This window comes from Python bivittatus, unplaced genomic scaffold (genome assembly GCF_059951505.1).
Source record: "Python bivittatus isolate LINGU-HERP-01145 unplaced genomic scaffold, Pbiv_v1 ctg000850_np1212, whole genome shotgun sequence".
NCBI classification, from domain to species: domain Eukaryota; kingdom Metazoa; phylum Chordata; class Lepidosauria; order Squamata; family Pythonidae; genus Python; species Python bivittatus.
Window position 1 is genome coordinate 2,782,321 of NW_028277112.1, and position 25,922 is coordinate 2,808,242.

A 25,922-nucleotide genomic window follows, 5' to 3' on the forward strand; every position below is an offset into this window, starting at 1 on the left:
CAAGGTGGGTTATAAAAAACATTAACAAGCATTAATAAAATCAGTATATATATTTAAAACAATGAGATAACTCTCTTTAAGAATCAAACTCCCTTTCAGATTCAATTTCAGGCAGTATACCATTCTACTACAAATATTCTCTACATATGGCAGAGCCATCACGCTACTTGATATCTTTGAGAAGTTGCCAGACTGTGAGGAACAGATGTTAGTTTCCTTACTTTAAAAAAGTTCTGGCTTAGCACTCCAGGACACAGCAGGTAATTGGATCTAGAATCACCTTGGGACACCGTGGAAAGGTAGGAATAGCTAGACCAATCACCCGATAGCTTGGCATGTCGACATCCCAGTTAGTTGAAGCTGCCTGTCCACTGACCAAGCAGGAGGAAGACGCCCCAAGTTATTTTCCTCAGGATCCCTTTAAACCTGGAGCTATTTCCATTTATGAAACAAGAACTACAAACATCAGGATGTCTTTTTCTTCTAGCTTCTTGATGCGTTTGGACACAAATCAAACATCAGCCTAGTGTTTGATTTTATGGAAACTGATCTAGAGGTAAGACTGCTTAAACCAATCATTTTCTACTGGCTTAACTTTTCCTGTTAGAGGCAAGTTTAACTCTTTATATATTGTAGTCAAAGCTCAGGGGAAGAAGTCACAAGGTTGCAGGAAGAACTAGGAAAAAGAATAGAAAAGCGATTTTTGATTTTTGATTTTTTTTTAATAAACATAATGAATTGTTTTATGTCTGAAAATATCTCTCATAGGACTTTTCAGTGGTCATCTGTTACTTCCTTCAACTTTCACTTGTCCTTGAACCCTTGGGAGGTATCCTATTATTTCTAACTCTAAGAATATGTAACTGAAATAATTAACATTCTGTCCCTGACACCATTTGTCTTCTATTCCTCTGTTTTTATCCTCTAAGTCATTTAGGAAACATGGTGCTTTACATGGTATTATTTTGAAGGAGAGTAAAGTTTTGCAGCATGACTCAGTTACAACTTATTTGATATAGTTCAAAAAGAAGCAAGTAAAATCTTCATGAAACAGAGGAATGAAGATTATGGTGCTTTCATCAAAGAGAAAATTGTAATTGCTTAAGGTGCTATTCATTTAAACTCGACCTAAAACATTCTGATAAAGAGTCTCTCAGATAACTTCTTTTTTTTTTTAAATTAGAAACTGTGGGTGGACTTGATCATACTTGGCCATATAAATCAGTGAGACTAAGTCAGTTTAGACAAACTGATGCCCTATTGATTTCAATAATTCTGAACTTTGTGGCTCAGTTCATACTGTTTGCTAAGCCAAAACCAATGTCACATTATGGCTTAGTGTAAAGTGTGAATCTAACCATTGGGTTTGTAAACTACAGGTTATGGCTTAATATCTTATGGGCGCTCCATTGAGACTTCACAAAAACACGTATAACTCTTAGTGGTGCATAGCCTTGTCCAAAGCTGCATTACTGACATTGAAGAATTCATCTTCTGTAAGTCTGCAGTGGAAAGCATTTGCTATTCTGGAAACCTTTATGTATACAGTTCGGCGCTACTGTTCACATGAAGCTTTGTACCATCTGAATGGGTCTGTTCTATATTTGAATATAGACATTTGTGTAAATTAAGTCATTAAGTGGTTGTGGTGTATATAATGTATTGCTTTACAGGTTATAATAAAGGACACTAGTCTTGTTTTGACACCTTCCCACATCAAAGCATATATGCTGATGACACTTCAGGGATTAGAATATTTACACGAACACTGGATACTTCATAGGGTAAGTGAGCCTAGGGACGAAATAAATTATCTTTCAGCAAAGAGTGGTCTTATTTAATTAAGAATTTGGGGACCAGAATGATTGAGCTCTTTGTAAATTCCTTGTCTTGGCCTTAATGAAATCTGAAGTGTAATATCTAAATAAAATTTCATTTATTTGTGTAAATCATATTGCTATTTTTGTCATAATAGTGGAACATGGTAGAAATGGGAATCTTTCTGAAAGATAAAGCCAGTGCTTTCCAATAATACATCATTTGGATTCATGGTATGTTTTAGTAACTTGCTGAGAATGCCTTCAGTGGTAGAAAAACTTACTGCATTGCCAGCATAAACAGGCATAACAGACTGATCATTTGGATAAAATTTTTTGTCTTTTTTCAAATAAGAGATTATGAACCTTCACTTACCCTCAGAGACAGAAACAAGCATAAAAGTTTAATTAGATATTTTTGTTTCTGTTTGGCTGCTCAATCATATACAGTATGTGTGTAACTATAAACCATTGATTCCTGTAAGCCTATTTCTGATTAAGTACATATTTTGCTCTAAGTTATTCCTTTTATAAATGTAAAAGTTATTCCTTTTATAAATGTAAAAGTTATTCCTTTTATAAATATAAAGTATTTTCACTTGAATATGACACCCTCTTATTTTGCTTGATCTCTCTTTTCAAGGATCTTAAGCCAAATAATTTGTTGCTAGATGAAAATGGAATTTTAAAACTAGCTGATTTTGGTTTGGCAAAATCTTTTGGAAGTCCAAACAGAGTTTATACACATCAAGTAGTAACAAGGTAAGAAAGAAAATGTTCAGTGCATACAAACAGGCTACTGTTATAGTAACTTTGCTGGCTTGTCTAGTCAAAGGAGGGAAATTGTAGGGACAGAGGGAAAACTACCGTGGCAGAATGGATGGAATATCAGACTTGGACTGGGATAACAAAAGATCAAATTACATTCAGTCATGGAGGTTTTTGGATTATTTGGGGCCATTTATTAATTTACAAAACTGTGTTAATAGCTAGTATCAAAACAAATTAAATTGATAAAACACCATTTATTATTTTTTTTCTGAATGTATAGAAGCAGCAATAAAAAGCATCTGAAACTTATAGAAAAGGTCTTTAATGTCATTTTTGTTTTAGGTTTTTCTGAATTCTCTTACAACATCTTCCTTGAATTAAGACCTTGAACATAGAAATAATGCTGGATTTTTTTCGTAAGACAAAGCTAAGGTTAAAGCAGGAAAAAACATATCCATAAGGATAGCTTCTCATTCCACTGGCAATCTGCTTGTAATATTGCAAAGCAGTATGGCTGTGACTATCACGCTGATGTTTTACACTCTTGGCAACCAAAATGTATCCTGAAACATACCTAAATAAAAATACTAGTTAGTTCATATTGCCTTACATACTGACCTTCTGCTAAAAGTAAAGGAAAAGTGGATGGACTCTTGAGTTCCATGTTCACCATTATTTCAAGTGGGATTGTCTCCAAGACAATGAGACATTTAGATGCCTAACAATTCCACCTGCTTCCAGTCACCTCCCCATAGGCTTAGTTTAATAATGCAAGGATGTTCCCAGCAATTTAGGTGTGAAGGAGAACAGGACTCTTTAAAGGTGCAAATAAATCTACTTTAGTCCACAAAATATTATAATACCAGAAAAGTAGAGCCAGTTTAGTGCAGAGGTTAAGGCATCAGGCTAGAAACCAGGAGACTGAGTTATAGTCCCACTTTACACACCAAGCCAATTAAATGACTTTGGACCAGTCACTCTCTCTTGGCCCTAGGAAGAAGGGACTGGCATATCACTTCTGAAAATTTTGCCAAACAAACTCTGGGGACTTGTTCAGGCAGTTACCAGGTGTCAGCACTGACTCAAAGGCATACGTGCACACACAAATGCAAAGAAGTAGTTTTAACTAGATTTATATAATAAGGTAAGATGCACTAGTCCAGTAGATATACTCAGGGTTTTGGATGTCACAGCATTTTAAGCACAGTATTGACCTTTGTTTCATTGAATTAGCCAGGGGCTCTAGGAATAGATAGGACCAACTGGACCAAAAAGGAATTTGCTAGGCTAATGCTAATCTAAAGGAGTGATTTTTGTCATCATTTTTGGCAATTAGCAATACTATGCATAAGCAAAAGACTTACCATCACACATTACCTGAGTTTATCCTAAGTAGTTGAGAATAAGCAAGAAAAGTGGAAATCTTCATATCAAACAATCTTGTGTACTAACAAAGAAATGCCACAGTTCTCCCATCTAACTCAGCAAATCTTGAACACTGCAGGAGTGTCAGGACTGGACTGCATCATAGTTAATTGGGGGAAAAAAGAAACCTCTTGCTTTGGGGCTGGAAGACAAAGGTCAAATTTAAATAAAGTATTTCAGAAGAACAGACACTGAAGATGTTTCTGATACTAATTTAGTTTAACACTAAAGTGAAAACAGACTAAACTCCACATTAGCTGAATATAAATACAGTAAATTATATAGTGGTACATTAAGAAACAGAGCCTAATTTATGATGATAGTACAACATTAAATATTTATATTTTCAGATCCTGGGATAGATGAACATTCTAACCATTGTTTCCTCTCCTTATCATCATGTATAATAATGCTTTCAAAGAATCTTTTCCAATTCCTGTTGCTAAATTGGAAGGTTTAGATTCCTGCCAGATTAGTTCTAAACAGAGATTAACATCTTTTTTAAAAACATTTTGTTTACTACTATATTAGTAGACTTCATGTATAGTCATTGAAAAAGTAAGTACATCCCACTACTCTCGTAGTAATTTTTAACTTTTTCAACATATTTCCACATACAGATCTTTATTTCAGCAATACTGAGAAAGGGGATATAAACATAAATGCAAATTTATGCATGTGGAAAAATAAGTATACCCCTACATTTATTATTACCCCAAGTACTGAAAATTAGAATCAGGTGAACCAGATCAAGTACAAATGATTAGAACATTGTTAGAGAGGATCTGGGAGGAAGCTTATTTAATCTTATTTAAACCCCTGACATTTAGTTTGATTTGTTCTTTGTTGTTGAAGTATGTGGTATCACCATGCCTGGATTGAAAAAGCTCTCTGAGGCCTTCAGAAAGAAGGTTATAGATGCCTACGAGTCTGGGAGGGGATTTAAAAAGATTGTCGAACAATTGGACATTAATCATTCTACTGTCCAGAAGATCATCTACAAGTAGAGAAGATTTCCAACAACCGCCAACTTCCCTAGGCCAGGCCATCCCAGCAAGTTAGCCTGAGAGCAAATCACAAGATGCTGAAAGAAGTCTCTAAGAACCCCAGAATTTCATCACGTGACTTACAGGTAGCTCTTGCCACTATTGATGTCATAGTACATGAGTCTACCATTAGAAAGTAGCTGCACAAATTAGATCTACGCAGGAGGTGTGCCAGAAGGAAACCTTTGCTGTCCAGGAAGAATATCAGGGCAAGACTAAAGTTTGCTCATGAACACCTAAGTAAAGGCCGGGATTTCTGGTACAATGTGCTCTGGACAGATGAAGCAAAGATAAAAGTTATTTGGCCACAGTACCAGAAGACAAGTTTGGCAAAAACCAAAGAAAGCATTTCACTAGAAGAATCAGATACCAACTGTAAAGCATGGTGGCAGAAATGTTATGGTCTGGGGCTGCTTTGCCGCATCCAGTCCTGGGCAGCTCACCACCATAGAATCCAAAGTGAATTCTTCCTTGTACCAGAGTATAATGTGAGACCATCTGTCAGAAGATTGAAGCTCAGTTGAAAGTGGACTTTGAGACATGACAGTGACCCTAAACATTCCAGTAAATTAACCAAGGAATAGCTGAAAAAAAAAATGAAATGGAGGGTTTCCGAATGTCCAAGTCAAAGCCTGGATCTAAATCCCATTGAGATGCTGTGGGGTGATTTGAGAAGGGCTGTGCATGCAACAAACTTCTCAAACATAGCATTGCTGAAAAAATTCTGCATGGAATGGGAAAAAATTCCAGTCAATATCAGAGACTGATAGACAGTTATAAGGAACGCCTACTTGAGGTTGTTTTTGCCAAAGTGGACAATGCCAGGTATTAAAGCCAAGAATGTACTTACTTTTTCCACAGATAAAATGGCATATCTGTTAATTTTTCTTAAATAAAAGATTGCAAAGTCAAATTTTCATAGGTTTGTTGTTATTGCTGTTCAGATACATCACCTTTACATAGGGTGTATTTAATTTTTCATATGATTGTATTTGGTAGGAAATGGGCAACGGTATGTTGACTTGCAAGATACTCTGTGCAATAGAGATCCTGGCTTGCAGAGAATAATGTGAGCATGCTTGCAATAAGCCTGGTTTTTGGTTGTGCTTGTGGCATACTGAGCAAAATGCACCCAAACTGACTTCTCCTTACAGTTAGAAAGGTATTCTATATGTGGCATGGGTACAACTAAGGCTGATAACTAGATTATACTTTCTCTGGCTTACAAATAATGTTATATAAAAGTCTTGATGGACCAAAGCCATGATGGGTGGTGGTGGTGATAAATATTTATGGCCCCATCTGATTATGACCATGACGTATGGAAGACTGTGACTTGGAATGTAAGAAGAATAAATATTACAAAGCATGAATTAAAGAAAGAAAGAAAGAAAGAAAGAAAGAAAGAAAGAAAGAAAGAAAGAAAGAAAGAAAGAAAGAAAGAAAGAAAGAGAAAGAAAGAAAGAAAGAAAGAAAGAAAGAAAGAAAGAAAGAAAGAAAGAAAGAAAGAAAGAAAGAAAAAGATAGGTACATTGTATGTCAGTGCAACTAAGAGAAAGATGATGGATTTAATAGATCTGAACAAAGGCGGTCTAATCTTGGGGAATGCAGTTGATAAATACATGTAGGAAAGTGGTATAGATTTAATTATGAATGAAAGACTAAAACATATGTCAGAATATGAATTGGAATAATCTAGGCTGTTGTGAGTGTGTATGAAAGTAGGAATCCATCAGTTGTTGTTAGTGACATTACATTCCACTGAATGATGGTCAAAAAAAAAAAGAATTTTGGAGAAAATTGTGGAACCTTTTAAATGAATGCAAATGAGGGGGAAATTATTCTGTTAAATGATAATGAACAGATGGGAGGACCAAGACAAGAACGTATGGAAAAAATGATTGGTCTATGAGGTGACCTAAAAATGAATGAGAAGGGCAGATGGTGAGAATTAGTTAGAAAAATGTCTGTTTTGAATATGTGGTTAAGCATAACTGTATTCGTATACACTTGGCAAAGAAAGTACAAATCTAAAAATATTAATGTGATTGTGATGAAGGATTGAGAGAATTAGTGAAGGATACAAGAGTGATGAGAGGTTTTGAATGTGGGAGAAATCATTTCTTGGTAGTGTCAAGAGTGGATCTTGGGGGGGAAATGGGCATGGAAGAAAATGCAAGAAATATGAGTAAATAGAATGACTGCAGATAGAGAAAGTACAAGTCCTATATGAAAAAAATAGTCTCCCAACAGAATAAATGGAAAGTTGATAAAAGAAAACGTGCCAACTGCTGTGTATCTACTTTGCTATGTGAAACTGAGAGTTGAATAAGCATCTTTTCCATACAACAATTACTTACCAATTAGGGTTTGCATTCTTAAAACTTTCAGTGCATGTGTTAATTCAGAATTGCCAAATATTTTTATATTGGTAATTACAGTTAGGACTCATTCAGCCTAATAGAAACCCTGTTTTTTGAAGATTTGGATTTAATGGTATTAATTATACTATTCAGCACCACTTTTCTCCAACTTTTTTCTTATTTTTTCAAGTAATTTTAAGATACTAATGTGTAGGGAAGGTCTATGTTCTTAAATAAATAGAAAATATTTCAGTCTATAGACACAAAATGAACAAGTTTGTAGACTTTCTCTCTCTCTCTCCATATATTTTGATCATGAAATGGATATGAAATATCGTATACCATAAGCTTTTAATGATGTACTAGAATATATTACTCATATATGACTTTTTAAATTTGTTGACTATGCACTCATATTTTACTGTTTATATTTGCTTTTTTATCTGCATTATCTGTTCTTTATATTGTTTTAAACTTGTGCTTTGAAAAAAATGGACAGGTTTGTGTTTTAAGTCTTAGGTATACCTTTTCAATGAAGAAAGACAATATAACCTGATTCTTACCTGTTTTACAGGTGGTATCGAGCACCTGAACTACTGTTTGGAGCTAGAATGTATGGAGTGGGTGTGGATATGTGGGCAGTAGGCTGCATCTTGGCTGAATTGCTTCTAAGGGTAAGCCCGAGAGTGGTTGATAGATTAAACTTTCTTCAGTTCTTGCACCATTATTCAGTCAGTTGATGCTTTACAAATAAGACTTAACACTTTCAGCCCTTCAAGGTAAACCAAAATAGGAAACCAAAGTCATGCAGGCCATTACTACTTTTATTATAAGGTTATGATAACAGAATCTTGTAAGTCTGAATGTGCTTCCCTCATCCCTCTCTTTATTATTGTGAGAACTAGGGTCGGTCTTGTCTGAGAGGTTTTCTCAGATTACAGTTCTGCCCTGGACTCAGGTTTCTTTTATCTGGCCGTTATCTTGGTAGAGGCTGTTCCTCAAGGTTATTCCTTCTGTCCATTACATATACAAGTATTTACTTAGCCATATTTATAGACTACCCCAACCTGGCTGACTGTGGGTAGTATATTGAAGTAAGCAGGACAGAACTAGTCTTCATTACTAAAACAGAAAATCAGTTGTCATACTCATCATAATGACCAAAAAAAACCACCACCCCATAAACAAAGAAAAAAACAAAAACAAAGCCAGATGAATTCCACAGATTACTCAGGGCGAAAGGCCCGCTAAAATAGAACTGGTTTGAGGGTAAGCGCAAGTCATACCTCTGGGAGGGGAAGATTATTCCATAATCATCTTTGGTGGCTTGAAGGAACAGTATCTCCATAAAGCCTAAGAATTTTCTTCTGTTGAGGCTTGCTTTCCCTCAACTGAGACCGATAATGGATAGAGCCTGAGCCACGTTTGAGTGGGATATCTTGTCTTTCCTTTTGGCACTCTCTTTTCTTTCTCATGTCCCTCTCGAGAGAAGCGGTGAACAGATTGCTTGCAGGGCCTTTTCTCCCTTCTTCCGTCACTCATTATTCCAGATTTCTCCCCAACCTCCTTCCTCCCCTCATCTGTATGAAATTAAGTCAGGAGCTGCAGGTTCTCCAATCATTGTGTAAACAGAATCTCCCAATGTAGAGAATATATTGCCAGGGCTTGAATTGCTCAAAAAACCTGAGACTTGTAAAGCCAAACAGTCAAAACCTTTTGAATGCCAGCGTATTCATCTTACTATAGGTTCCATTTTTGCCAGGAGATTCTGATCTGGATCAGCTCACCAAGATTTTTGAAACCCTTGGTACTCCAACAGAGGAGCAGTGGCCTGTAAGTTGCTTGATTGGCTGAAGAATTAAATTGTATTTAATAGATGGGGGACAGTTCATTCTATAGCAGCTAACTTTTTCTTCCTTTTCTTCCAATAGGGTATGACAAATCTTCCAGATTATGTTACTTTCAAAAGTTTCCCTGGAATGCATTTTCAACATATCTTCAGTGCTGCTGGTGATGATTTGCTGGAATTATTGCAAGGCTTATTTCGGTTTGATCCTTGTACTAGGTTTACAGCTACTCAGGTATTTAAATTTACCCTATAAATTACTGCTAGCGTACTAAAATATTTTTTATTGGCAAAACTGCCCTATTTTTAACTGAGTATTGTAAAAAGCAATGCATCTTCCATTCCTGTTGCACTTTTCAGGGTGACCTCTTGACAATGAGCTTGTTTCTGATGTTATTAGTGAATTGGTAGCCTTTCACTTTGCATTCTGACAACCAGTTCTCAAAATACAGGTAAAATGGGTAGGTGAAAGGCCAATTTGAATCAGACTAGAGGCTAAACTGTGATTCAGCCAAAGCGAAACAGGACCACTTCAGCCAACGTCTAGGGCCACCAACTCAAGCAACTGGTCAGGTAAAGCAGCTGAGCTACGGGGAGGAGACAGAAGGAGCAAGGCCTGGGTCTTGTTAGTGGAAAGGAGAGGCATGCCTGATCTCTCAGCACTTAGTGGCAAGGAACCTTTCTTCCTTGGCTCAGACTGCAAAGAAGAAGAATGGGCACTGAACCAATAACTTCCCTTTCTCTGAGGCCCCACAAGTGGCTAGAGTGCTTGCAACAGAATTTTATCACAAGGGGATGCAAGTACCACTAAATTTAGAGACATTTATTCCCATATTGTGTTTGTAATTGAAAGCATGTGTTTTCAAATCTTGGTTTGGTGTGTTTTTTAATCAATGCTAGTGAAATGAAGGGCTGTTTCAGACCTTTTTCCTAAACCCCTTCTTGAGAACTCCATATGAACAAACGTTTCCAAATAGAGCTACTTTTACTTTTTTAAGACTGGTAACATTCTAATTATGTACTGCAGCTGTTCTTGTGGTCTTCATTTTTTCTCAGGTCACAGTAAAAGTTTTTCCTGGCATAGATTAAATATTTAGAAATGTATTTCAGTCCTGTAGGCCCCACCACAAAGTATGAGGGGTATAGCTGCAACAAGCTTGTCTATTAACTGTGTATAAATAAACTATTCTTTTATGAGCACAGCTTTTTGTATTGCATTGATTTTATACAAAATATTTCGCTGTGTACAGGATCTTGCTGCTTTTGTCAGAATGATGAAAGCAGTACTATGGCACTGCACAACAAACCCTGCCTTTTTTGGGCATACATGCAACATCACAACACATGTAGAAAAGGGATCTGCACTGTAGCACTACTTTTGTTAGTCCCTGCAGACACCACTGAGAGTGCAGTGCTCTTCTACTTTATTCCAAGATATTCCATGCCCTGTCCTCACAGTCATTCAGCATCCTATGCCCCCTTGGCTTTTTCAGCCCTCTTTGGAAGTTTAGGAGGGGGAGAAAATACAATTATTTTGTAAACTTATGCAAATCTGTTCATTTCCCCATTCTGATATTTCTTTCTTGTTTAAGAGCTGTTGGTTACATAAAGAATAGCACTCAAAAGAGCTTCAGTTTTTATTTTATAGCATGAATTAGCACACATCAGTAACCTAACTTATTCATAATTAATTAATTAGCTAACCTGCCTATTTCTAGTTTCCTGAGAATGAGCAGGCTTTGATGTGCTCTGCTTGCTCAGCCCTACATTTGTATCAAGGTAAAATGATCAACACAATATTAGTTTAGTGCAAGTTAGCTGGAGATTAAAGAGCTGAAATCCAGCATATCTGGAGGGCACAAAGTTGCTGGAGGCTATGCTAATATGATAATCAAATCTGCATTCCTAGCTTGTCCCAAACAAGTCCAGACTTTCCAGGTCTGAGTGCAGCAAATATTGGCAACATGTTCTTAAATGTGTCAAGGCTATAAACTTGCTGCTATTTACTAACATTTGACACTTCTTCTTGCCTTCTTCTTTCCTTTACAGTGACACCACATTCAAACCCTGTGCCACTTCTCATTCTAAATGGAATAGACAGAACTGAGGCTGTAGTCTCTCTTATTGCCACCATATTTCTTTCCAACTCAGACAAAAACTCTTTTTAATTAACCACACAAAAGAAATTCATACAACAAACATGTTAAGCTTGTATAGAGGAAACTGTTGCTTCAGAAATGCTTCTTATTCTATTCTTTTGCCTTTAAGGCACTGAAACATGAATATTTTAGTAATCGACCAGCACCAACACCTGGAACTCAGTTGCCAAGACCCAACTGCCCTGCAGAAGCTTTGAAAGAGCAACAAAATCCTATTTCTAATTTAAAAAGAAAAAGAATAGATGGAAAAGATCAAGGTAAAATATGATTAGTTTTTTCTTAGATTTTATGTTAATTAATCTAACTTATATCCTGCTTTTTCTCCAGAAATTTGTTTTTTATATGGAGATCTCCTTTAATTTGATCTCTACCACGTCCCTGTGGGTGGGGCTGAGAGGGGTGACTGGCTCAAAGTGAGGCACTTGGTCTCCAGGTCTGAACTTAAATTTAAATCTCCTCTGTTCTAATCAGCTATCTTAACTACCATATCCAGGGGCATCTACAAGGAGGGGTTAAGAAAGTCATGATCACAGATGCGACTGTGTGATCAGAGCCCTATCCATTTTTATGTGTGCTGCATATTCCACACACATAAATAGGGACAGAGCTTTGAACACACAGTCATCATCTTTACTTTTCATGCACATGCACACATGCACAAAGAGGCTGTTGACCACACCATTCTAGTGTTTAAAGTAAACATTTTTTATGATTTGCCCAAAGTTAAGGGAGTAGGAAAATGGGTTTTCCATTTCTGGTTTAAAAGTTCAAGTAGTGCTGCCATTATTTAAAATGTTTTTATCTAAAACATTTCTAGGCTGCTTTTATCAGAGAAACCTTCTAAAAGGCCTCACAATTTGATATGTATGAGATTATATGAGAGGAATTTAGCCATCTGCTTAAATTAGATTAAATTTTGATGAGTTCTATGTCAGAAACAGGAAAAATCCAGAGATTACATATCTGTTTCCAGTCCTAAAACTAGAAAATCTTTGCTGATATTGTTCAAAAGCAGTGAATTTTATCACTTGGAAGCAAACTGTATTGGACTTCGTGAGTCCAATATAGATATAAAGCAAGAGAGCATTTGTATTTGTTGAATATAATTTTTTTCTTTTAAAATCAAGAGGGACATTCCTCATCTCCACAATCCCACATTCAGATTGGGAATGTATAGTAAAACATGTTTTTCATATATTCCCAACTGATTCTAAAGATTAGCAAGAATACATAAATATAATAAAGTTTTGAGAAGGATCAGGAAATAGTAATTTGCTGAACTGATGTGCGTGTGTATTTTTTCTATCCAGGGTTACCCAAAAAACTGGTTTTTTGACAACCATGGAAATGAGGAACTTGAACATTTCTGCTGCTATGAAATCCGAAAAGACCAAATGTGAGAACTGAGATGTCAATTAAAAATGGGTGAAAGCTACATTTGTAAATGTATGTAATATGTGTGTAGTGTTTCAGTACATAATAACCATGTATTTTATTACCACTTTTTAAAAAAAGAAAAATAAAAATACTAAAAATGACTTGGCAAGTAAAAATATATAAGTGTGAATACATGAACACTCAGCATAGTTTTCTGCTGAATGAATTGGAAAATTATAAATAATTGCAAATGCAAAGATTAGAAATGAAACTGTTTTCCAAATATCCACATTAGGCAGACAGAAGGCCAAAATATTTTTGTTCTAACAATATGCTCCAGTATCTATAATAAAGCTGCTTGCTCCTTAAGCAACCAGATTACCCAGCAGAAACTCAAATATTTTGAACACATGATGTAGAGCAGATGTTGGATTGGAAAAACGAACTGTTTCACAAGATTGAGCGAAGTAAAGATGTAACAATGGATAAAATGGATGAACTAAATCAGAGATTACTGGAATGTCTTTGGAAAAGCTGTGGATGTATTTGTTCATTACATAACCATTTTACGTTTCCCACTCAAGACATTCTAGGATTTTCATATCTATGAAATAGGATTTCTTCAGGGAATTATTAGGCCTGTGTAAGAGGTGTTTTGCAATGCTCGGGAGCAAGAATGAAGCACTTTTCAAATCATCAAAGCAACATTTTTTGCAAGGCTTCCAGAGAGATTTCAGAAGCTTCTTCCCATGCATGTGCGCACAGTCACTTCGCTTTCTTCCTAGGGAAACAGCCACTCCAACTCCATTCTCTTGGCAGCACAGTGAAGTGATGGCAGGTGCCTGTGATGATGGGGAGACAGCTGGGACCAGCTTCTGAAGGAGTCCACCAAAGCCTTGCAAAAATGTGGCTGCTTTAATTATTTGGAAAGAGGTCTGTCGTCCATATTCCCATGCATTACAAAGCATCTCTTTGCTTAGCTTTAGGCATTATATGGCAATTATTGAAAGAGGATAAGGTTTTCTTGATTTCTCCAGCATCGTGTGGATGCTGATTATCTTACCTACACTAAAGTGGAATGCCAAATCCTCACAAGCTAATGTTTATGGTTTTGATTTGGTTTACTATGACATGTGAACCTGTTATTGTAGTTTATGGCTTAGCACATTGGATAAACTCAGCCATTTGTGACTTATTCCACAGATCATAGTTAAAACAAACATGGCTTAGAATCATTATGTGAACAAACATTATGTGAATCTACTCAAATGTATACGTAAGCAATTTTATTTCTGTAGAAATGGCATTGACTTGTTTTCAATATTTAAATTTCATTCCCAGGAGCTGTTAGCTTGATTCCATATGGCAGCTGTAATCCACCTTGTCTTTTCAGGCAATAATCTCCCAATAGTAATTATATGATTTCAGCACTAAAACCAATAGGACCTGTCCGTGAAGAACTTACTAACTATGCTTGAGTGACAGAAGAAATAACAGGAAGGAGAAGGAAAGGATAAGATTTAGGTTCTACTACTGAATAAGCTCATATATTTTCAACTTAAGTTTCATCTTTTTTTTTTCTTCAAAACATCACGCATTTTCACGGCCAAGTATTGAACATGTATTTATCAACTTCTTTACCATGAATCTTGTTACAGTGATCTTGATTAATTACTTTGTTCTCTGGAGTTTTGCTCCTGAATGACCTACCAAGCATTAATAGGCATGGTGCAATTTAAGATGTGCTTATTTCCTTGACAGTACTTTTTTCATTAAGAGCATAAAAATATCATGCTGGATCAGGCAGAGGCCTAATTAGGGCAATATTTTGTGCCATACAGTGCAGACTAATGCATGCATTAAGGCCAAAAACAGGCTGGGTGATTGATCAACCATCTTCCACTGCTGTCTCTAGCAACTGGTATATAATTACTATAATTGAAAAGGTAATTATAGAATTGTTTGTTCAATTTATATGGCCACCCACTTGCCAGGCAACTCTGGGAAGCGAACTATGGTTAAAAACATCAAATACAAAGCAAAATGATAACATAAAACATACTGCACGGGGGACCAGACTCACAACTCCTATAGTTACAGCGGGTGCTTATACCATCTTGAGCCAGTGCCTGGGAGAAGAACCAAGTCTTCAGGGCATCCTTAAAGGCCAGCAGGGTCGGGAGCAACTGAATTTGCAATGGGGGGAGGGAGAGAGGTTATTCCATGGGTCAGGTGCTGGGAAGGAAAGGGCCACAAGCTGATGCACTTTAATTGATGGTACCTCAAACGTACTAGCCCTGTCAGATCTTACAGGACTGGCAGAGATAACTGGAGGTAGATGGTCCCACAAACATCCAGAAGCCAGTAGTGGTGTTACATGAGAATACTGAGGTGGTTTAACTGAAGCTTCTGAGTGGTCTTCAGTGGCTGCCCCATGTAGAGCATGATGCAGGAGTCCAGGTGAAAATTAAGACATGAATGACTGAGTAGCAATCCCCCAATTCAGGAATGTAAAAAGTTGGGACACAAGATGAATATGTACAGAGGTCACAGCTGCCACCTGCTTTTTTTTTTTAAAGCAGGAGACAGAAGTCTAGAGGACACCCCAAACTGCACATCAGTTCTATCTGGGGTAGTGCAACCCCATTCATATCTAACAGTGAAAGCATCAGGACTAGCCACTAATGCTGCTATTGGCCATGAATGGCTTGGTTCCCTTTTAAAACTATCAGCATTGGTGGTGCTCATCACATTGGAGGACAACAAATTCTATAGTTCACTAGATGTTGGGTAAAGAAGCATCCTGAACATCCCTGCATTTACTTTTAACCCATTCTAATATTGTGAAAAATTTCTAATAATTACCACTGCATGTACCTATTTCTTTACCTGCTGTCTAGTCTGAGTCCAACACTGTAGTTTTTCCTTGAAGGGGAGCTTTCTAATGCCCTCTGCTACATTTTTCAGATCTCTTTAGAGCAGTGTTTTTCAAACTTGGCAACTTTAAGATGTGCGGGCTTCAACTCCCAGTGCTGGCTGGGGAATTCTGGGAGTTGAAGTCCACACATCTTAAAAGTTGCCAAGTTTGAAAAACACTGCTTTAGAGTAACAAACTATGAGCTACCTGACTTCAGTGTGATAATGATCCCCCATTCCAAAGCTTTGAGTGACTGTGTCGAACAATTTCATGTACTTTTAAAACAGCATACAGGAAAACACAGAGCTCTGTGAGCATCAGTGGCCAACAACCAAGGTGTGAAACAGGATAAGTCTATATTCTGAGTGAGTCTCAATAGGAAGAACCATAAACACTGCAAAGTATTGCTCTAAAAAGCTTAACTCACCAGTAGGATGCTCTAGTCGAAAATACTGAAAACTGCTGAGATCTCCAGGAACATAAGGACTGACCATTCTTATATTTAGTGCCTCATAATGCTCTGAATTCCCCTTATAATTTTCAGAATTCTAATTTTTATAGAGCTAGGCTGACATTCACATCTACCTTGACTTGAAGATGTCTTTTTTAATCCATCATTAAGATGAGAGCCGAGGGGGGAATTAAACCCCAAATACTGTACATGGAAAAGAAGGAAAATTGGTGTAAGGAAGACTGCATTGTAATTGAGTCTTAATGCATTTCGAGGAGAAACCTTTGTCAGGGGACTGAAAAAACACGCTTACAACATCGTAAATACAAGTGTGAGTAGAATACACAGTGCATGAAATAGTTTTAAAAATTATAAGGCATATGTACAAATTGAATACAAAGAGAGAGACTTTATAAAGAGATGAGAGAGCACCCACAAAGCTTGAAAAAATGAGCAGCTCTGAAGATTTCCTTGCAAAAATAAATGGACCGCGAGAAGCCAGCTCCTGCCTCATCCAGCAGAAAGGCGCTTTCAGAGGCATAATCAAACGCAAGGGGTGAAGCGAGGCGCCCAACCAGCGGAGTCCACCAGGCATTTTCCTCCCTGAGATCGATGGGTGCCCGGCCACCCCAGGAGTAGCCCCTCCGCAGAGGGCAGCCCCGGAGGCAACCGGCTGACGCGTCCCTTCCCTCTCGTAAACAAGCGCGCTCGCCCGTCTCCAACTCCTCCCTCGCCCCCCTTCTCTCTCGGGAAGCCCAAGCCGCCTGGGTTCGCGCCTGCGCTTCACCCCCGAGCCCGCGAGAGCCCCTGGGCGTGTGAACGCGGACAGGTGGCCTGCTGCTGGATTCACCCGACGCTCTGCCTCTCCCTCTTTTCTAACACGGCCCCCGCACCGGAAAGCCATCCAGCTCCTTAGAGGCAAACTGACGACAGCGGAAGCCTAATCCTACTGTTTGGGCTGGGCTCGAGCTAGCAGCTCCTCCGCCCTGAGGGTTGCACGCAAGAGCCGGGTCAGCCTCTGGAAGGCTGAGCGTCGGGGCCACGCCGCAGCAGGCTGAGCGCGGCGCTCTCCGCGCCGGAGGAGACCCCGCAGCTGCCCGACGACGACGACGACGACTTGCGGGCGAGGCCGCCGGGCGCCCGAAGGTGCGGGCAGGTGCGGGGAGAGCGCTGCGCGGCGGCGACCATGTCTGCGCCCTGCTGTGCCGGCCAGGTAAGGCGCGTGCGAAGGCAGCCCGCGGGGTTTCTCTCCCGGGTGGGGGAGCCTCGCTGAGAAGCCCCACCCTGGCTGCGTGGCAGGCGGTGTCCTTGGGGGCTGCGCCAGCGCTTCTTCCCGCTGGACAATGCCGTTCCCCGCCGCCTTCGCGTTGGGCAGGGGATGCGCTGGCGGTGCGCCTCTCCGGGCAGAATCCTAACTCTGACCAGGATTCCCCAAGCAGCGCTGAATGGTTGGGGTCGAACTAGGATCTGGCTGAGCGCTTGATCTGATTTCCCAGCTGCCAACTGCTTTCCCTGTCGGTCGAATGGGCATCGGGGATCGCTGGCGTTTCCACAGCCCTGCTCTTAGCTGTTAACCGGAAATCAGGGCCGAGCTGTGACTGCGGACTCGTATTCAGATGTTGCTGATATCGTTTACCCTGCTTTGTTTTTCTCTGTGTCACTTTGCTATAAAGCTTGTAAAGAGCCCTGCTCTATGATCGGGGGACTGTCAAAGGAATTTATCAAAACAATCAATAGGATTGCCCTAAGGAAGATGGTGCTAATATCTCTGTGTTTTGATGAAACAAAGCAATAGTTACTGTATTATTTAGTTACAGTGATGCTACTCAGTTGTCATCATGCAAGCCAATCCCAATTTAAATTGCTTGGAATTTGTCTAAATTCAGTAGTATGCATGTTTTGTAAATATACTTCCATGCTTGTATTATATTGGTTTACTGTATTATATTTAATTATAACACTGAATCCTTTAGGTCATTGTGCTGTGATTTTGAAAATTGCTAATTAGTGCAAATTCCAAAGTTTCAGTGGTTATATTTTCTGTTGCTTCCCTGAGAAACAAATCTCATATAGTTTACCAGTGACACCAGAAGAGCTTGTGACACTGCCTTTTGTTTTTACTTGAATGTTGTTAGTGTCCATCAGGCAACAGAAGCCAATCAATTAAAATACTTCTTGCTACTTATATTAAATGACAGGCAGGAAAATACAGAAAGCACCTTTACAGTACAGTAGTGTCCTTGGGGGCTGCTAAAAGTTCTCTTTAAAAAGTTAGTTTTTTCTCTAACAAGTATCCTTAGAGAACTAACTTTTCCACTGTGGGGTGGAATTCTGCTGAGTTATAATTTACTGAATAAAGCATCGCTGCTTTAAATAAAGCGCGAATAAAATTATTGGTTAGAGCAGTGTATGAACTAAGTTACTGAAATACGTTGATCAAGTAAAACACTGTGTGTAAATTTGCTACCTTCAAACTTCCCATTTGTACTATGAAGAATTTACACCCTCTCCCAAACAAGAATTGAAGAAGAAAACTGATAATTCTTGAATCTGAGGAACAGCAGATCTCTATAAAAAAAGTTGCATCTACTTCTGTATTATTTCTATTTCCTATACTGTAGTTAACCTGGAGCTGTCCTGGAGATGGAAGAAATTGACCCCCCTCCCCCCATATAATTCCCCATTCTGCCTGCAAAATAAGAAATCTTCTAAAATAGAAGCAGGGGTTTTCAACTCTAGATCCAATTCTTCCTATTTTCATAAGTCATAATCTAATGAAGGAGTATATAAGTGCTTACGTTCTCTAACTGTGCATGTTAAATATTTTACCATATGAAAAGATGCATTTGGTAGCATCTTAACTCCCAACTGGTGACCACATGTGGTAACAGCTTGTATAAAATTTGGAATCCTGTTGACAGTCTAGCCATGTGCATTTTTTTACCTTGTATGTTTCATATCCAATAAGCATCCACTAAAATTTTAACCCAATGAACAGATTTTCTTTTTTGGGGGGTAGTAATTTTATTAAAGATTATAATTACAGTAAAAAACTAATACAAACTATAAAAAAAAAAAAGAAGGTACAGGAAAGAAAGGAAAAATAGAGAAATAGAAATAGAAAAGAAAGAAAAGTAAGAATATGGTAAAAATAAATAAATAAATAAATAAATAAATAAATAAATATATACATAAATAAAAATAAATATAAAGAAGTGACTTCCCACCTTCATCACAAGTATGAACAATTTTAGTAATTTATCACCACCTCTTAAAATACAACAAATGATCTCTCCATATCTCATCTCTTATCTATAAACAAATCCATAAAGCATCGTCATTTCAGTCCTGGTGTCAGCAAAAGTCCATTAAGGGTTACCAGAAATAACATATCTATTTTAACTTTGATCAAATAAACCAACTTTCAGTCAATCAAACCAATAAACCAACTTTATATTCCTCCCTTTTACTTCTAACAATCTTAATCTGTAGTCCATTCAAATAATGTAGTAGAACTTGATTTCTTTTCATTTTTTCTTAGTCCCGTCTCACGAGATTCTTCAAAACTTTAACAAGCCCTTTTGTAAATCCAGTATAGAAAATTATCCAGGTCACTCTCTTGGTTTACTGTTTGTATATCCCTTTTAATTATTAAGACATCAGCCTTTTTTTTTTCTTTTTTGTATGTCCAGTGTAACATCTTTTTCCATGTCATTCTTGTAGCCTTGTAAATCCACTTTCAACTCAATCTCAATCTTATCAGGTAAAACTTGTTCCTCTTCCATAACATCTTTTAGACACAGTCTCTCCATTCAGCAGATGTCTCTGTTGACACTATTAAAATTAACTTCTGAGTCCATTGTTCAAAAATATCCTTCAGTTTGTCCAATGTTAGAATTTTTTGCTTCATTCTGCAGTTGTAAATCAAGTCTACATGTTCTTCTCCTTTAATTGTAATCTGTAATTACCTCTAGTTCCCTCTAGTGTCCAATTTTTAAAATCTTATCTTATTGTGGTTTTTTTTTTAATTTCAAAGCAAAAGCATTTTCCCATGGGAATAATTATTTATAATTAATTCCAAAATCTTATTTCAAATTTATCTGGACCCTTAGTCTGTTTGCAACTTTCTCAAATCAAAGTTGTAATCACCCTTTTGCTGTTTATTCAAAAAACTTTTTTAAGTTCTTGTAGTTAAAACTTTTTTTTGCTAAGGATTGAAGGAAACTCACCCAGTGCTGTCAAACATGTTGATCCAAAGGTTCCTAATAGCTGAAAAACAATTAACAAGCAATTTCCAAAGGTGATTGGAAAAGGAAGTGTGCAACCTTAGTATCCTTTCAAAGGCGCCAACCGTGGTTTGAGGAAGATGACTATTCTCTTGTCTCACAGAGCTCTAAACCCACCAGAGACTGCTATCTTGCAGTCTCCTTGCGAGGAGCAGCTATCTGGAGCAGTTGTGGGCAATCTCAAATCCTCTCCTTGTCCGGACAGATTTCAAAGAGCCAGTCTACTCACCGGCTCTTCATTCTGCCACGGTCATCAGTTCTGCTTCTCAGAGCCGTCTTCAGTCTGCCATTTCTTCCTCCGGAAGTCCCCCAATAAACAGATTTTCTTACATTCTACAGAAATATTTCTTTGCACATCTCTAAAATTGTTTGCATCAGAATGAAAGGCTAACAAAAAGCAAGAACAATGGAGGATTAGGGTAACTGTATGTTTTATAAGATAAGACCTTTGAGTCACTTCATTTTTGGTGACTGAATGAATATCTCATATTGTTTGCTTAGCAACAATAGAGAACTGGTTTCTATTCCAAGGTTTTATTTCAGCTTACCACTTTTGTTTACATCTCTTTGATTTCCTAGTGGTCTCTCATCCAAGTATTAAATGCATCCAACCCTGTTTAGGCCCAGGTCAGTGTTATGTTATGTTATGTTATGTTATGTTATGTTATGTTATGTTATGTTATGAAGTTCCCTCATCAAGACTGACTATGCCCATCTCAGCAGCCATTTTATAAATGAACACCTCTGTGCCATAACAGCCATTTTCTATAAGTACTCAGGATAGATAGACTGGTAAGGCAAGCATCATTCTTGATGACTTCATGGATACATGCATATAGTTTTATGGCAGTAGTATTAAAATGATTGCCATTGCCTTCTTCCAAGATTTTTTTAGACTTCACAGTCTAGTCTATAGAGCCTAGATTTCCTTGTGGTCTCCCATTCAAACACTGACCAGGTTCAACCCTGCTTTTCATTCTGAGCCAACTATTTCTTCCTAGTTGGACTGTGAGTTGTACTTAGTGAAGAAACTGACAACTATTTTCTGACTATCTTACTGCCAAAAGTCTAAATTATGTTATTTTTCTATCATATGATGACAGAGAACAATTTAAAGCTAGCTCATCTTTTTGGCTACACACACTGAGCCAAGCCTTGATTTGTTTTCCAAAGATTGATGAATAAGCCAATATTGGAGGCATTCAGCCATTGTGCTACACCAGACAAACCATAATATGGCTTTAGGTGTTACCTTCAGTAACAGAGATCACCTGTCTGCCCTCCAGTTGTAGTCAACTGAATTCCTATGTTGGAGAAACAAGGGGTTTTTTTCTCCTTTGAAAGAGAAATAACTGCCCTATTACTTGCACAGTGGTGATTTGTTTTTGCTTACATTTCACAGGAAATGGGAATTTACATGTGGCTTTTCTGTATAGCGTCTCTTGAGACTAGAAAGTTGACCTCTATCTTAAATAAAGCAGCTGCAGTGGAAAACTTTAGTTAATTTTTTTTTCAGAATTCATTGTATATAAATGTAATGTAGACACAAGGTTGGCTGGGTGACTATACTTTTATTTACATTACATCTTGATTTATATATTTTTAAAAAGTAAACTGTAAGCTTGCTAGTTTTGAGGTTCTGTTCTCTAGTTAGCATGGGGCTAGGAATAATGCTTTGAGATAAAATTAAGGACATGCATTTGTTTTTAGTAGAAACTTGCAGAAGGAAATCTCTGTTGTAAGTTTTACTCAGGAAATGTTTGTTATACATTTATATTACAAGAAGAGAAACAGTTCAATTCTTTTTTTTAGTTCTGAGTATGTGTTCATGCCATACCATTTTTAAGAAATATTCGTAGCAATAGCAAATAAGATTTATCTTCCTCTCCAATTTTTAGTGGTTTTCTAAGTCCTGCAGTTCTCAGCATTGCTTATACTCCTAAAATAACTACAGTTTTATCCCAATCTTGACCAAAAAAAAAAAATCTTCCTCAAGTTATTCCTTCCAAATGTATTGGCACTACAGGTTTTAGAATTCTGAGACATCATGAGAATTGGCTAAGTTGAGGAAATATTAGGTTAAGGAAGAATGGCTTAAAGGAAGAGTGCCAACCTGTAGTATTGAGTAAGCCAACTAAAAGTTTAGACAGATGTTAGTACTCAAAATATATAGTCCTTCTATCTTAGTGAATTGTAGTTAAACAGTTTAGGGCTTGCTGCTGTTTGAAAAGAAAATGGGTTGTTGATAGTATAGATTGTCTGTTGTTTAAACGTTTGTATGCATTGTTTTGCTCTCATTTTTTGAATAGATTCTACGAATGAATGAATTGCCCAGCTAGGTGGCAATACTTAGCCAACTTTGGGTGATCTAGAAAGTTAAGCAGGAATGGTCTCCCCATTACTTAGATTCAAGGCTGTGGGTAAGACTGGAAAGCTGAAAAATGTTCCAGAAGAACATAATGGTAAGCCATCTCCCTATCATCTCCAGGAAAACTACATGGATGTGCCAGTGTAACTCACCAGGAGTCAAGCTTTAGTTGTAATGCAACTTTAAAAAAAATACTGTAATTTGCTGTGATTTGTTAATTTACTTACCAAATAAATACATCCAGTTAATTTAACATTAATGTTCAATAAATTAGGATATAGGATGAGCAACTGAAAACTTTATTTTTGCATTGCAAGACCTGTAGTCATTCTTTACTATTAAATAGTGGTTGCGGAGCCTCATTCTGTTCCAAAACATCAGTTTAATAGTGTGAGTTGCCTATCGTTTAGCAGAAAGGATACTATTTTAAACTGAAAATAGATGAGTTTGGGATTTTGGCCATTTCAGATTTCTTGATAACTGTTTTTGTAGGCTAGCTTTACAAGCTGTGGTTTATTTTAACTTGATTATTGACTAAGCCATAATTGGCTTGATTCACATTTTACACTAAGCCAAAACCAACTAAATCACATCATGGTTTAATGCAACATACAAGCCCAGCTATAGAGTCAAATAAATCACTGTTAATCTCCATGAAAGTTCAGAGTGATGTGCTGATCTTGCTTGTGATAGAAACCTGAAGGTTATCTTGTAAGTCATAATATACCTATTGCCTGATCCCCTGTGGTGAACAAGAATCTCCTCCAAGTAGCCCCATAGTCAAAAGCTCATAAATTTAATGCAATTCTCAATCATAAATTAATTTTGGAGTGGCAGCTTTTCACAAATTACTAACCTATACATGTGCAAATATGTGAGCTCCTTATGCTATACTAGCACAGGAACAGGGAATCTTTGGCCCTTCAGCCTCAACTGCTTAGCCAAGGGTGATGAATGCAGGAAATTGTGGCCTTACAGACTCTAGAGCTCCCCAAGCCTGCCTAGCACTCCAGGAAGTCACTATGAGAAACTAATAGATTGGTCTCTAATTGTTCCAGTTCTATCACAGTTCTCTACAGTATTCAAGAAATTAATGCCTGCCAATGTCTTGAATCCAAGAACAATAAGACATCTCTATTAGGGAAAAACAGTCTATAATACTGAGTAAAATGTCTGCCAGTTTCAAATGTCTAACTCAGCTTCCATAACTTTATCATGTTTATTGCATTTTTGCACTTAAGGAGAGACATTTATGACTATACTAAACAGACATGTTTCATGCACAAGACTAAGGGCAGAATTCTCCGTTTTTTCATGGGTTTGAGTTAGTAGGTAGAAACATACACATAGATTCATACACAAACACACACAGGTACACACATAGTTCACATTTTTAATTTTCACACCCTACTTAATGGGGGGGGGGGTGCTTTCAAGTCAGTGTTGACTCCTGGCAACTGCCTGGACTAGTCCCTGCAGTTTTCTTGGCAAGGTTTTTTGGAAGTGGTTTGGCATTGCCTCCTTCCTAGGGCTGAGAGAGAGTAACTGGCCCAAGGTTATCCAGCTGGCTTTGTGCCTAAGGCAGACTAGAACTCCTGGTTTCTAGCCTAATGTCTTAACCACTACACCAAACTGGCTCTCTTTTAATAGACCTATATTAGGATTTATTCTACATTTTTTGTATATTTAGAGTCTCAAAATGGTGATGCTGTTTATTAGGAATTGCAGTCAGAGGTTCATAGAAAAGCAATTTTGGGACAACATGCAGCCTGAAACTAAGTTCCTACTTTTGCCATTAGCAGTTAACATAGTCATTCTCAGGAATTTGGCCCGGAATGATGGACTAGTACAGCTGGCTTGAGCCAGAGAAACCCCATTTTATCCATCTTTGTTCATGGTTGCTCCCCTTCAAGTCCCTTTACCCTGCATTGCAAAATTCCTGGAATGATCATGTTCTTGCCGTTATCAAGAAACTTGCACCATCCTGACCCAGATCAGTCTTAGATTTGAGACCAACTTCCCTCTTCTGTCATAGATAAGTTGAGTATTAAGTCAACCTTGTCAACCAAGGACAGAAAGGAAGGAGGCTGTAATGCCTTGGCAAGAAGCCCATCACTGGCAAGGTTCTGCCCAACCAGGGGCCTGAATAATTTACTGCTTATTGCCTATTGCTTGCTAATGATCATGCGCTTTTGTTTTCACAAGTGTATAAAAACTATGCTAATTTGTGTATCGGGACTCTCAATTTGTGACTTGGGTCCCGGGAGTGCCTTTTTATTGCTGTACAGAATAAACAGGTTGCAATTTCCTGACCTGGGTGTGATTTTGGCTCTTTGCACTAGGTGAACGATCCCAGCATTTGACTGGGCCAATCTATAGCTTGACCAATAATTTTTGGTGACCCAGATGGAACTGTCTTGGTTCATTGACAGCCATTAAGAGGCAAGAAGACAATTACATTTTAGTAAGATGACAAAAAGAGTCCTTGAACTTTCTGGATCACAACTCATTTATTTGACTGGTAAATTTATTGACTGATATTCCACCTTTCCCCCAGGAGTTCAAGGTGTTATACATATCACTCTCCTCCAGTTTTTTCCCCTGCAACAATCCCGTGAATAGCTTGAAAGAATTTCATTTACAAAAAAGGCTCATTCGCACATACAATCTGGAAGTAGACAAAACAAATCATTGGTTCCTTTCTAAAATGTAGGAAAAATTAATAGTTTTTAGCAAGATCTCTATCTTTCTGATAGTAGCTGTAACAGGAAATCCAGGGAATGCAATTTCATTAGTTTGGTCCAGAAATTTGGCTGTGAAAATGGTGCAGGGTATGACTTATTTCAGGAATGGTTCCTGACTTTTGATGTATGGTGGGGCTCAACTGGCCTTGTCCTTTCAGTTCAGTGTCTGGAGTTCCAGGGATACTAGCTCGCTGTATAAGTTCTTGTACTTTACAGCTAAAGGCAGTTCAATATAACCCAATTAAAAGATTATGTTTAACAGGATCAATCCTTAATGATATTTGACAACACATTTATTTCTGCTGCTTGTGTTAAGGACGGTGTTTCATATATTGGCCCTTTCAGAAATTAA

At 37.8% G+C, this 25,922-nt stretch overlaps 2 protein-coding genes across 3 annotated transcripts in view; both read left to right on the plus strand.

The window, feature by feature from the left end:
- Positions 1–12,965, plus strand: part of CDK7 (cyclin dependent kinase 7) — a 33,529-nt gene extending 20,564 nt beyond the window's left edge. For both annotated transcript variants that reach the window (XM_088130460.1, XM_007422282.4), the window contains 8 exons: positions 488–556; positions 1,674–1,784; positions 2,461–2,579; positions 7,997–8,096; positions 9,169–9,255; positions 9,354–9,503; positions 11,537–11,684; positions 12,738–12,965. In XM_088130460.1, the coding sequence (XP_087986586.1) occupies positions 488–556; positions 1,674–1,784; positions 2,461–2,579; positions 7,997–8,096; positions 9,169–9,255; positions 9,354–9,503; positions 11,537–11,684; positions 12,738–12,763 (810 nt within the window). In that variant the 3' untranslated portion in view covers positions 12,764–12,965. The remainder of the gene's footprint in view (positions 1–487; positions 557–1,673; positions 1,785–2,460; positions 2,580–7,996; positions 8,097–9,168; positions 9,256–9,353; positions 9,504–11,536; positions 11,685–12,737) is intronic.
- A 3,975-nt stretch (positions 12,966–16,940) lies between these two features.
- The window catches only part of SERINC5 (serine incorporator 5), a 39,383-nt gene continuing 30,401 nt past the window's right edge, over positions 16,941–25,922 (plus strand). Inside the window, exon 1 of the mRNA XM_007422283.3 lies at positions 16,941–17,385. Within this exon, the coding sequence (XP_007422345.1) occupies positions 17,359–17,385 (27 nt within the window). The 5' untranslated portion in view covers positions 16,941–17,358. The remainder of the gene's footprint in view (positions 17,386–25,922) is intronic.